Genomic DNA, 12,084 nt, shown 5'->3' with positions numbered 1-12,084 from the left:
TGAAGTCGATGAAACTGAGCAGTTTATCCAATGAAACGGGGCTGAATGGACGGACCGCCGCCGCGTTGCGTAACACTGAATTTTCAGACGATTCCCCCGAGGCTCAGGCGTGTTTGCGTCTCGGCCCCGCGTGCCTCAAGTGCTCTTGTTTCATCAGCGGCTGTACACAAGTCCTGCAGAATCTGCTCTAAGAGGCTGCTGTCCTTCAGCCAGGAGCAGCACGCTGGCAGCGCGGGAGCACGTGCACGTGCACGCCGCTCTGCTCTGCTCCGGATGTCATTTTAAATCCAGCTCTATTTGTGGCTGACAGAAACCCATCTGGCCGTCCCAGCATCCCCGCGCTGCGGCTGCAGCGGCGGATCATGTAGAAATCCACTAATGAACGGACCAGTCACCTCCGCCTCCCCACGTCTGCGCATTTGTCCGTGTGTGTCGTCTGTGTTCGTCCAGTTAAGAGAAGAACGGGGGTGGCGCCCCTGGTTCCAGGAGGAAAGGAGTCCGGCGCGTCGGCGTACGACTCAGACTGAGGTCAAACTGAGAAACGCTGTTCGCTTCAACTTGCACAGATCTGCAGCAGCCCGAGGGTTTAATATGTAATGTGTGAAAAGTCTTAAACCGGAGAGGTTAAAAACACTCCAAGTTCCACATGTGGGATGTTGCAGCTTTTAAATTCTCAAATGTGAACAACTCCAAAGATTCAACTTGTTTCAGTGCAACGAGAATAAAAGGTTTGCTTTTAATCAAAAGCATTTTTTTATTAAATTTACGAAGGAAATAAGCACAATTTCAACATTCGGCCGTTTTTCATCACGCCTCCTACAAAATACAGTGAAATGTCCAGGAAAGAGATTTATTAGAGGCTTTTTGCAGACTTGCTCTTCACATCGTGGCTTTAATGTTGGTAACACTTCACTCGCAGTGTGTTAACTCACTGATCGATGCGTCCTCAGCGAAAATGGCAAAATCCCCAAAAGCTCTATGAATTCACAACAGGAACCATTATTTAAAAATGTTCTTTTTAAAGTATTTGACTGATTAGAGCCTCAGACGGGCCTGTGAGCCACGTGTTTGACACCCATAATTTAGAACATCTGGACAAGATCAGGTCGCGCTGAAGTCGCTTTAGCTGAACTCACCTGAAAAGCCTTTAAAAAAATCCCACATGGCTGCTGCTTCCTGCAGGTTAACCCTTTAACACCTGGATAAATTCTGATCTCACAGCTGTGGAATTGTTCTAAATTGCACGTGAAGCGAGTTCTTCTCCATATGAACGGCGGAGGACTCGGGTTTCACGTGACGGGATGAGAATAAAGCGTCCAGCAGTTTGACCTCAGGAGAGCGTTGTGCTTCAGCGTCGGGTTTCCGGTGAAGCTAACGGTTAAAAAGAGAATTCCGATGAGAACTATGACACTTTTACTGATTATACTGATGATTGTGTCTTTTGATGATGGCGGCTGCACACCCATCATTGTGTGAACACACTCCTGTGTGCTTTCTGCTGCCGGAGGTTTGTGAGAAATGTTTTAATGTCCAATAAAAAAAAAAAGTGTGAAAATCTGTCTCTTTTGCTTTGTTTTGGTTTGAAAGTTCACTCAAAACAAACGGTATTTATCAATATTATTATTGTTGCTTTGGGAAGCATGTTGCATTTCTACAGAAAATCTCTTGATAGGCATTACAAAATGAGTTTTAATGATCAGGTTACGGAAATCCTTCAAAATTAAAGCCGAATACATTTTTAAACAATTTGTTTGTCACATTTCCAGCTTAAATGTATTAAAAAAATATCAGGTGTCCAAAGCTCCGTTCCATCTTGAGTGACCAGACTGGTAACATAATGTAAAATAATAAATCCAGCTTTATTAACACCCTCAGGTGTAAAATGCAGTGAAATGTAAAAGCAAAAAAAAAACTTCTCCTGTAGCTGTTGCATTATCCATGTTTTTAAAAACCGGTCCCAACAGCAAGGCTATGTGTACCGAGGTTTGCTATATAAATTTCTTTAAAAAAAAAAAAAAAAAGTTTAAATTTAATTAGTTGGCCAAATTGGAGCCTCTTCCAGGCCAGTTTTGGCCCATGGGCCTGATGTTGGTCACCCCTGATGTAGAAGGTGTCAGTCAGTAAATCAATAGTATTTTAATACTTAGAACTGTTGAGGCAAAATTTTATTAAGTTACTCTTTCCTAAGGTGTTTTTTTCTTATTTTCCTTTGGAAATATTTGATCCATAAAACCAGTAGTCCATTTTAAGAGGTGGCACAGTGCTGCAGTGGTTCATATGTTTGAAACTTGAGGGCTTTTATGTGCTGAGTTTGCATGTTCTCCCTGGAAACTGCAGCGCTGGATTCCTCCCGCAGTACAGAGCACATGCACCTGAGGTTAAATAATGACTCCGAATTGCTTGTGGGAGTTTGTTTTCAGATATTCTTGACTTCATTACCTTGTAAATCATTCGTGAAAAACTTTAAGTTGCAGTGAGTGAAAATGATCAGGTGAGTAATAACTGATGGATGGATGAAGCCGTGCAGGGAGGCTGCTCCCCGTCTGTGCTGAAGCCCACCCAGGTCTGCCCACCGCTGCTCCACAGAGAGCAACTCTCCACAGGTTCTCCTTTCACCTCAAAGCCAACAGTAATGAAATTAGTATTCATTAACGGCAGCCCCAACCACCTGATGCCGCTAAGTCCTCCACACTGGAGCTTTAATGTGGATTTAAAATGCTAATGTCAGCATGCCGGGGTTTAACACACACAGACGAGCTGTCAGCCTGTGCAGATTAGATAATTCAGTATTAACGGGAAAGTGCGCCGTCAGAACTGGAGGCTTCCTTTCCCCCCCCCACACACAGTTACAACATGTATAGAAAAAAAACACATAATCGTTCACTTTTCTCACTTCACATGCAGGAAAACTCCAGCACAGTGATGTGGATAGCCGGATCTGTGTGTGTGTGTGTGTGTGTGTGTGTGTGTGTGTGTGTGTGTGTGTGTGTGTGTGTGTGTGTGTGGCAGACGACGGCTGTCTGAAACGCGAGTCTTCACCTCTACTTGTCGCCACCTGCTCCGGCCCGCTGAGCTTCCTGCCAGCGTTTCATCGAGGCTCCTTTTCATTAGCGCTCCTCGAACCTTCCACCCAATGAAAACCTGCCTGCTGGAGTTCAGGCCTTCTCTCCCCTTTCTACAGGGGGGCTGGGGGGCTGGGGGGGGGGCGGGCTCCGCCTTCAATGGGCCCCCTTCATCCTCCATCTGTGACGCATGTGAGCGAGCGGCGGTTTCCATGCAGAGAGGAGACGTCTGAGTCACGCAGGAACACAGGAGTTAAAGCCTTTCTTTAAATCTGCGTGTGTGTGTGTGTGTGTGTGTGTGTTGCTCCACGCTGCAGTTGAGTGTTGTTGCGTCATGATTACATGAAGCAGAGCAGTGTGAACACACGCTGCCGTGGATCCAGGATGAGAGGCCTCTTCTCCTCTGATCAGCAGCTTTTACATCCATCGCTCAATGAGCCTTTCTGCCCGAAAGGGACGGAGTCCATTAAAACGCCAGCCAGCTCCTCGGAGAGGCCCGTATCTGATTCCAGGCCGACGCGTCGCGTCCGTCCCGAGGCGGAGGCAGAGCGCTTTAATCTGCCGAGACACAAACCCTGCCTCACTTTTCAGTTTTCTTTCAGCTTCAGTTGTAACAGATCCACACTGCGGGTTAAACAGGACTCCAGGTTAGGGATTATATCGTGGAGTGGTTGGCACTCAGATCTCACAGTGAGGAAATCCCCTGTTTGAGTCCTTTCTGTGAGCAGACTGCATGTTCCACGTGTGTGTGTGTGTGTGTGTGTGTGTTCAGCCTGTGTATTTATTGTCAACAGTCTTTTAAATCGGTCTGCTTTTCTTTTCAATCCTTTCATCTCCTGTTTCGGGGTTAATAGCGGAGGTGAGTGGTTGTCTTGCGGTGTTATGGGTTTGTTTTCCTGTTTGTTAGACGATGACGTGGGAACAGAGATTGTTTCTCAGCCTGGAGCCTCCTTCTGTTTGTTTGAATATGATAAACTGTGTGGAGAATGAGCGCCGTGGCTTCCACGTTCTGCTCAGGTTCGCTTCTCGATGAGGAGCAACCGGATCCCCAGCTTTGTTCTCTTGAAAATTCCTGCTCAACATTTACTCGATGTGTTTTGTGCATTGCTGCTTAGACCAAATCAACCTTTTAAATCCACACTTTTTGTGAAGATAAGTGATTGGTTTGATATCCTCCTCTTTATAGAGACATGCACCTGTTTTATGTCAAAGCTGTGAACACTGAGGCAGTCATGAAGTTACATGTTTAGAGACATGAAATCTGGTCCTGGTGCTCTGATCCTCTTCATTCGTCCACCACAGGGAGAACTTGCAGACTCCACCGTCAGATGTTAATCCTCACCGCGTCTCCTCTATTCCTTGACTTAAGTGCACGAACAGCCTGCACACCTCCTCCTTTGATTTGTTTTCTGAGTCTCGTCAGACTGTTATTTTCCTCCTCTTGGTTGAAGCAGAAACGGCAGCACAGGCCTCATTAGTGGAATAAAACACAAATCCGCACCGTGCAACTAAGAGATCTACAAAAGTGTTGAATTTGGCTTCATCCTCCCTCAGAGAAGCAGAAGACGACGCCTTGTGTAGGTGAATCAGAGGATTACTCATCAGGCGGGGAGCGGGAAAATCACTGGTGGGCGACTTGTTAAAGCACTAAAATTTATCACCTTTACAAGGAAAATTATCTGGGCTCGTGAACGAGACGGAGTCTCTCGATGTGGGGTTTTTTTTTTTCTCTCTGTGACGGAGCCAGAGTTTCTGCAGCAAACAGCTTCCTGAGTGAGAACGCTCACAGCATCCTGAGCACACACAGACACACACACACACACACACACACACACACACACACACCATCCTGCTGCTTCATTCACTTCAGAAACATGCGACCTGCAGGTGGATGAGCTTTAAATCCTGTGGCTTTAGAGCATTTAGACGAGTCTCCATGTTCAGCTAATGACATGTTGATACAGGCCGCAGGATGTTCCAGCCTCTTCTCATCTTATGATCGGTGAAACAAAAACACGTTCCATTTAAAACATGTTTAGTACATGGTGTTCTGACACTTCTGCATCGTGGTTTATATCTTTCAATAATGTCACAGTCAGGGTTAAGGGTGACGGCACCTCAGATTAGCCTCTCGTGTTTCCTTGGCTGCCTGAACAGGCTGAGACTCATCACACACATTTTTTGGCGCTGTGAGGGTGTTTCGGGGCGGTTGCTGTTGCAGACTGCCCTCTGGTGTCGGCGTCCCTCCTCGCCGATCACACGCCGCTTGTTGTACAGCTCCGTTTCTCCCGGTTACACCGTGTTCACCGCTCGGGGTCAGGTTGGCTGAGCTCAGGAAGCCTGCAGGCGCCTATGGACTCCGACCTGTTGCCATGGTAACGCCCAATGCATTATCCTCTGCACAGAATAATGTTTACTTCTTCATCTCTCCGTGTGTGCATGTGTGTGTGGTGGATCTGTAATGCATGCACATGCATCTTTTAATTATTATTCCACGTCTTTTTTCCCATCCTTCACATTAATAACCAGCAACAGAAAGTCCTCCGATTGCTTTGTTCTCCATCAATTCTTCTTCCTCCAGCTCACTATGCGTGAATGCAGGATACACACATGCCACACACACACCTCACAACTTACAGGCCAGTCTTAAAATCATTAATAAACATGCAACGAATGATTTTGAGTCTGTGAGGGCAAATAAGGAGAAAACCACAAATATGCACAGGTTGACGTTACGCTTCTTTTAAACTAGTATTCTCTGTGTGTTCCTGCATGCTTGAGTTGATTTTTCTTATTTATTTCTTAATCTGAAATTGTTTGAGAGCTGCAGTGCTTTGTCTTCATATGAACTGTGCACATTATGAAATAATGCACGTTAACTGTAAACCTGAGGCATCGAACTGTGAAACATAACATTTAGTTTATCTTCAGAAAAACATCATGAAATAATTTGAGTTTCACACAATTTCACACATTCAAGTCGGTTCAATTCCATATGAATGAATATTTGTTTTTAATGACGTTATCTTGAAATAAACTCCAAAGTCCAAAGTTTTTTCAGTGATTTAAGGGTTGAGTGATAAGAGTCGGTCTGTGATCAATCTGTTCCTTCACCATGTCTTTATTATTTATATCTTCAACAGGATATTTAATTTGAAATAAATGAGTTGTAAATTGGTCAGAAACATCACACCGGTGAGATTTGATTCAGGAAGTGAGCAGAAGATCCAGCGTTTTCCAGACGTGTTGTTCGAGCTGCTCACTGTCAGTAGTGTCGACAGAGTGTTTGCTTGATCCCCGGACTGACACGAAACCACAGAACAAGCTCTTTTATTTCAGCCCTGACAGCCAGAGGAGGTGTTGTGTGAGTTAACGCCCTGCGGCGGCGGCGGCGGCGGCGGCTCCGGGCGCTGAGCGGAGGCCTCCAGTCATCCGCTCGCATCGTCCCGCCGAGCACGCCCCGACCTGCCGCTTCGCCTCCTTCAGGCTCTTTCCACACGTTATTTCCTCACGTGTGAGACGTTGCTCGGAGGCCGGTGTGTTTTCGCCCGCGGGCGGCGGGCGGCACGCCGTCACACCAGCGTCTCACTGTGTGAGGGGGGGGCGTCTGCCGGGTGCTCTGGAGGAGAAACCAGGGACACGATGCAGTCCTCCAGCAGGGTCTCCACAGTCCGGACGAGCAGAATATTCACGCTCAGGTACAGCGGCAGCACGAAGACGGCGAGCACGCTCCCCAAGCCTATCATTACCTCCAGCCCCGGGCAGGGGAAAGCCCCGACTCGCCACCTGTGCGGCAGGTCCGCCTCCTCCTGCGGGATGAATGTCAGAGGGACGCCGCTCTCCGTCCTGTCGCGCTCCCGTCCTCCACTCTTCCCAGGCAAACATGCGTGGGCGGCGAGCACCGAGTCTCCATGGAGACGGGCCGACATCTGCACGCCGTGACCGCAGGAAACGGCGAGCGGCGCCGGGGGAACCGGGGCGGCGGGGGCCCGGGGCCGGCTGTCCAGGCCGGAGGTCAGCAGGACGAGGAGGAGCAGGATGAGGAGGAGGAGGAGGAGGAGCGTCCCCCAGCAGGGGGGCCTCACGCCGGGCAGCAGGCCGTGCATCCTGGGCAGGCAGCGCAGTAAAGAGTCGGTCGTGTACAGGCAGGCGGCGGCGCAAACCTCCGCCAGCCGCCATTTCCACCGGACGCTGACGGCGACCATGACCCACAGCGACAGGCAGCAGAAGTATCCCACCACATGGAACAGCTTCCTGTCTCTGCCCTCCTCCTCCTCCTCCTCTTCTTCCTCTTCTTCTGCTGCTGCCGTCTCCTTCGCAGATCGACAGTCCAGCCGCTGGCTGCTCTTCCTGTGTGCGGAGACGGCGTGAGGCCACAGCAGCCGGACCAGCGTCTCCAAGGCGATCAGCGGCGCGCTCAGCAGCAGCACGGCGCCGTAGGTGTGGCTCAGGAAGAGCAGGAAGCGCAGGGCGACCACATCAGCCAGAGGGATGGACAGCCACAACCGGAGGACGCACACAAAGCTCAGGGAAACTGCAGAAGACGAAACAGAGCGACGATGGGATTGACTGATCAGGTTCATCACCGAACGGAGGAAAATGAAAGGATTATTAAGTTAAAATCTGGTCCTCGCTTTTTAAATTAGGCTGAAAAAAAGCATTTATTGTTGAAACTTCCATCACTTTTATCACAACTAGTTATTTCTTATATCAATCAATCTGCACATTTTCCTGTTTATCGTGAGAAAATGTTGAAACTGTTCATCATAACTGGAACTAACCTGGAGAAAAATGTCCTAAACCTCACCAACTGAAGATAATTCAAAGGTCTATTTTGTTTAATCTGTTTACTGTCATATCTTTAATCATCAGAACCAGAAACGGATGAATTCCTCACTATGAAGTTTGTCTGAATTGAAATCTGCACTGGATTGAAGTCGGGGGAGGACTGTAGATTAAAGTATGAACTCACTCAACAGGTGGCTGGATTTATGGAGGTTTAGAGCCGCTCAGGTTGGAGCTGAGCAAAGCGGCCTATGATAGCATGTAGTGCAGCTCTTTATGAGGCGCAGCACATCGGAGGGAAACAGAAGAACATTTAAAACCTGCATCGAGATCAGAAGCTTAAAAAAAAGAAAAAAACATTTTCTGGGTGTGTAGTATTCGGAGTATTCAAACTTGACACTTTATTTGGAACATGGTTCACTGACTGTTTTAACAGACTTTCTTCACAGTCCAGCACTGTATTTGTATCAATAAAGTTGCTCTACATGTTTGATTCAGATTTGTGATTAAACTAAAGTGCGTGAGGGTTTATCAGCATGATTTATTCTCTGATGTTAAAAGAAACAGAGATTCAGGAATAACTATGTGGCTTTTAGAAGTCAGTATTTTATCAAAACACAATTTAGATGGCGTTCACACATGCCCTTTCACTACTAATTTGAGATAAAATGCATGCAGTTTATGAGTTAAGTCAAGGAAATGTGAGTATCCAGATTACTTTTACTGCCTCTCGACAACAAACTGAAACATTTACCAATCATCTGCGACGTATTTTCATTTTGTAGATTATAAATCTCAACACCTCACTGTCTGATTATCCTCGGTTCACGTCTGCTTTTGGGCTTTTCTGAGTGGAGTTTCCATGTTCTCCCTGTGCATGCAGGAGCTTTATGACCTTGTACGCAGGCTTTGGAATTTTATTGTGAATGAAAATCAGATGGATGCGAGTCTTAACTGATAACTTTGGTTTTCTTTTCTGATTTTTGCCTCCAGTGCTTCGACTCCAGAACCGCTGTAAAATATTCCTCAAAATTGTGCAAACAGCTTCGTTGAACTGAGTGAGAAGAACCTTCGGTGGAGTCTGGGTTTTGCTCGGGGGGAATTTCTGAGCCATACTCGCTCGTCCTGCCGAGTTTCCTCACAGAATGTGAAACACGCCGGTCCGTTTGGGGACTGAGGAGACTGAACCCTTCAGCTGCAGGCAGCTGGGATCGGCCGCCGCCTCCAGCACAGCTCATTTGAATAATGTGTAGAGAACACAGATCAGGAACTGGTTCCTGCTGTAAAGTCATAGTATCCTGTTTCACCTAATCTCACTCTTTTAATGAAAACTTTTCATTATATATCCAGTTCCGATATTAAAATGAAAGCAGAGCGGCCTGTGTAATGCAGACCAGTGTGTGTCTTTAAATATACGTGGTGAACGATGCAAACGTCTGTATATTTGGGTGAAGTGGTTCACAGAGAGGAACACCTGAGATCAGAGGTTTTGCTGGCTCAAATCCCACAGTGAGAAAGTTTCTAGCTTTAAATATTTGAGGGATAACTGAAGTTTTTTTAAAGTGTTTTGATTCAATTGTCCAAGTGTTTTATCAACTGAAAACATTCACAGTGTCAAATATCATCTGGCTTTCTAAACTGAGTCTTCCAAGGTGAAAAAACTGATATTATTATCAGTCTTCAGGGACTCGGTGTGTGTACTTCAAACGGAGAATGCGACACGCGGCTGGATGTGCAGCACCTGCCGGGGAGCTCACCTGTGAGCAGGAAGTCGGTGAAGACCAGCAGGCAGCAGCTGCAGAAGCTGACGGGACTGAAGCAGGCGGTCAGAGAGGGCAGGAAGAGGAGGCTGCAGGCCAGTTTACTCGCACACAGCGCCGTGGCGGCCTCCAACACCCCATCCATGTCTGCGGCACAACAACACCGGGGTCAGCGCGCCGCAGGACAGCGTCTTCCTCCCTCTGCCCCGAGGTGAGGGAGCTCAGGAATGTCAGTCTCCTCGGAGAGAACCTCCCGCCCGGCAAAATCTCGTGAAGCCACATCCAGGTTTCACATGGTGGTTCCCCGTCCAGGGCAGCGTTCTGCCCCCGCGGCGCCGGATCAATACCTCACTGTGTACATTAGTGACGAACCCTGAACCAAGCTGTTGTTTACAGGCGATACAACAGGAGCAGCTCAGGAGAAAAGTGCGAGTGTCAGCGTGCGGCGAATCAACAAACAGCGTGAAACTTCTCGGCCAGGTTGAACAAGTGCAAGCCTGCCGCCGCTGTGCGCTGCGCCTGCTGCTCAATCACGCCGCCGCACCGCCTCTGAAACCTCACCCAGGCTCCACGAAGGAGAAGAGAAAGACCAACCTGGCTCCATCAGTCCTTACCTGTGTTCACCGGAGCTGCATGTCAATATGAGCCTCAGAAGCCTCTCCGCCGTCTTCTCACCTCCCCCCGTTGCTCCACCCTCCTGGGGATAATCGCGGCCCTCCCTCCTCCTCCTCCTCCCCCCCGGAGCACGCTGCACCTGGCCTGTGGAGGTGAGGAAACGTGTGTGTGTGTCAGAGGGTGTGGCGCTGTTTGCACAGGCAGGAAAACCAGTCCAGCAACTAACTACAGCGAGGGATGAAGAGCGACCGGTCCGGCAACACACACCTGCATGAGAGAAAAATGCACACACACATCGGCACGTGAGAGCAAAACTGTACTGTAGCTCTGACAACTATGAGGCAGACGGTCTGCAGTCAGACTCCAGGAGACCGACTGATGCTGCGTGTTGTTTTCATGCAACGAGCACAAATAGCTGTTAAACATTGAACTCTCCAGCAGCAGCCGTGGTTCCTGGTGCAGACAGACAGGTTGTTCCAGGAGGGGGCTTACGCTGTACATTATTCATCTGAACGGTGTTCCAGCAGCCACTCGGGTCTCTGGTTTCAGGACAGCGCAGCAGCCGTCAGGTCGGGGACAAAGGAAGGTGACTGGCTGTGAGGGCAGAAGTCAATCACTCTCTCTCAAAGCGTGAGACGCCACCTTCACCCTCTATCTGCTGCACCTGAAGGGAGCCGCCAGTTTGACCACAGGGCCCAAACCGAGAACTGTGGCCACTCTAAAGAACCCAATCATCAGCCTGATAAATAGATCATCAATACTGTTCATCTCTCACACACACACACACATACACACCCATGCTGCAGGCGGTCCTACAACCTGCTCGACCTCCGCTGTGAGGAATTTGGAGTTGGGTGTCTTCCCCGAGGACGCTTCACAGCACAGACGAAACTGCTGACCTCCTGATCGGAGGAGAAACCTGCTCCGCCGGCGGAGCCACAGACGTACACAAAGACGATAAACACACTCAACCGACAGGAAAACCCCACGTCGACACATTTAAACTAAAGCATGTTTCTACCTGGAAAAAACACACACATGGAGAACATGCAAACTCCCCACAGAAAGAGCTTTGACCCGACCCCGACTCAAACTGGGGCTCATCCACCGTGACGACCACGGCGCCACTGCACGGCTACACAAGGAGGATCAAATATTTATGGAATGGAGCAAAGCACCAGCGACAACCTTTAAAAAGGTGTGAGAAGGATTCATGTATTATTGAAACAGATGTTTAGTTTTTCCAGTTGGTGATCAGTGACTGACTCACTTTAGGATCAGAAACCTGAGATTAAAGACGGCGTTGATGTGGAAAACCCTCTGGAATGATTTACATTCAGGGTTTATTTGGGATAAAAAGAGGCCAAAGGTTACATTTTAGAATCTGCAACCTCAGAAAGAGAAGGACTCATTTCAGCTTGTGACCATTTGAAGTGGTCTTCCACAGTTTGGGTCTCACTTCCTGCTTTATTTTGTACACAGGATTTTTCACCCCACTTCCTGTTTTCTTACTAGTCATGAAGCCATATTTATAAAGTGACACACCAATAGGAGAACGACGTACTGCAGACAGAAAGCCGATCGATGGCTGGATCTTTCCTTGAAGGTTTGGAAGGAGGGGATCATTTTGTGTTTTAGTGTCAACAAATAAAAAGAAATGATGCGTTCAAGGATCTGTGTGAGAAACAGTGAGTGAACGTCTTGTTTATTCAGGATGTGAGAGGCTGTTCAGGATGGCCCTCTGTCTTATGGATTTATAGATCACTACTGACAGCAAATTAGCCTTTTCTTCACTGCTTGTCTTTCTTTTTGTCCTTTTCAACACTAATGTGAAAGTGATCTGGAAAGTTAAAATAAATCAC

The 12,084-nt window shown here is 48.0% G+C and overlaps 1 protein-coding gene across 2 annotated transcripts; it reads right to left on the bottom strand.

Moving 5' to 3' along the window:
* Positions 1-6,085: 6,085 nt before the first annotated feature.
* Positions 6,086-10,308, bottom strand: LOC115388802 (uncharacterized). 2 transcript variants are annotated; one of them, XM_030092076.1, is made up of 3 exons: positions 10,222-10,308; positions 9,605-9,754; positions 6,086-7,596 (listed from the first exon to the last, which is right to left on the bottom strand). In XM_030092076.1, the coding sequence occupies exons 2-3, from the start codon at positions 9,750-9,752 to the stop codon at positions 6,635-6,637; spliced, it is 1,110 nt and encodes a 369-aa protein (XP_029947936.1). In that variant the 5' UTR covers positions 9,753-9,754; positions 10,222-10,308; the 3' UTR covers positions 6,086-6,634. The 2 variants fall into 2 exon arrangements, with proteins under 2 accessions (XP_029947936.1, XP_029947937.1); XM_030092077.1 differs by lacking the exon at positions 10,222-10,308 and having other exon boundaries at positions 9,605-10,207.
* Positions 10,309-12,084: the final 1,776 nt, after the last annotated feature.

Source organism: Salarias fasciatus, chromosome 5, assembly GCF_902148845.1.
Source record: "Salarias fasciatus chromosome 5, fSalaFa1.1, whole genome shotgun sequence".
NCBI lineage: Eukaryota > Metazoa > Chordata > Actinopteri > Blenniiformes > Blenniidae > Salarias > Salarias fasciatus.
The sequence above is the reverse complement of the archived record's forward strand: the minus strand, read 5'-3'. Positions and strand labels throughout refer to the sequence as shown.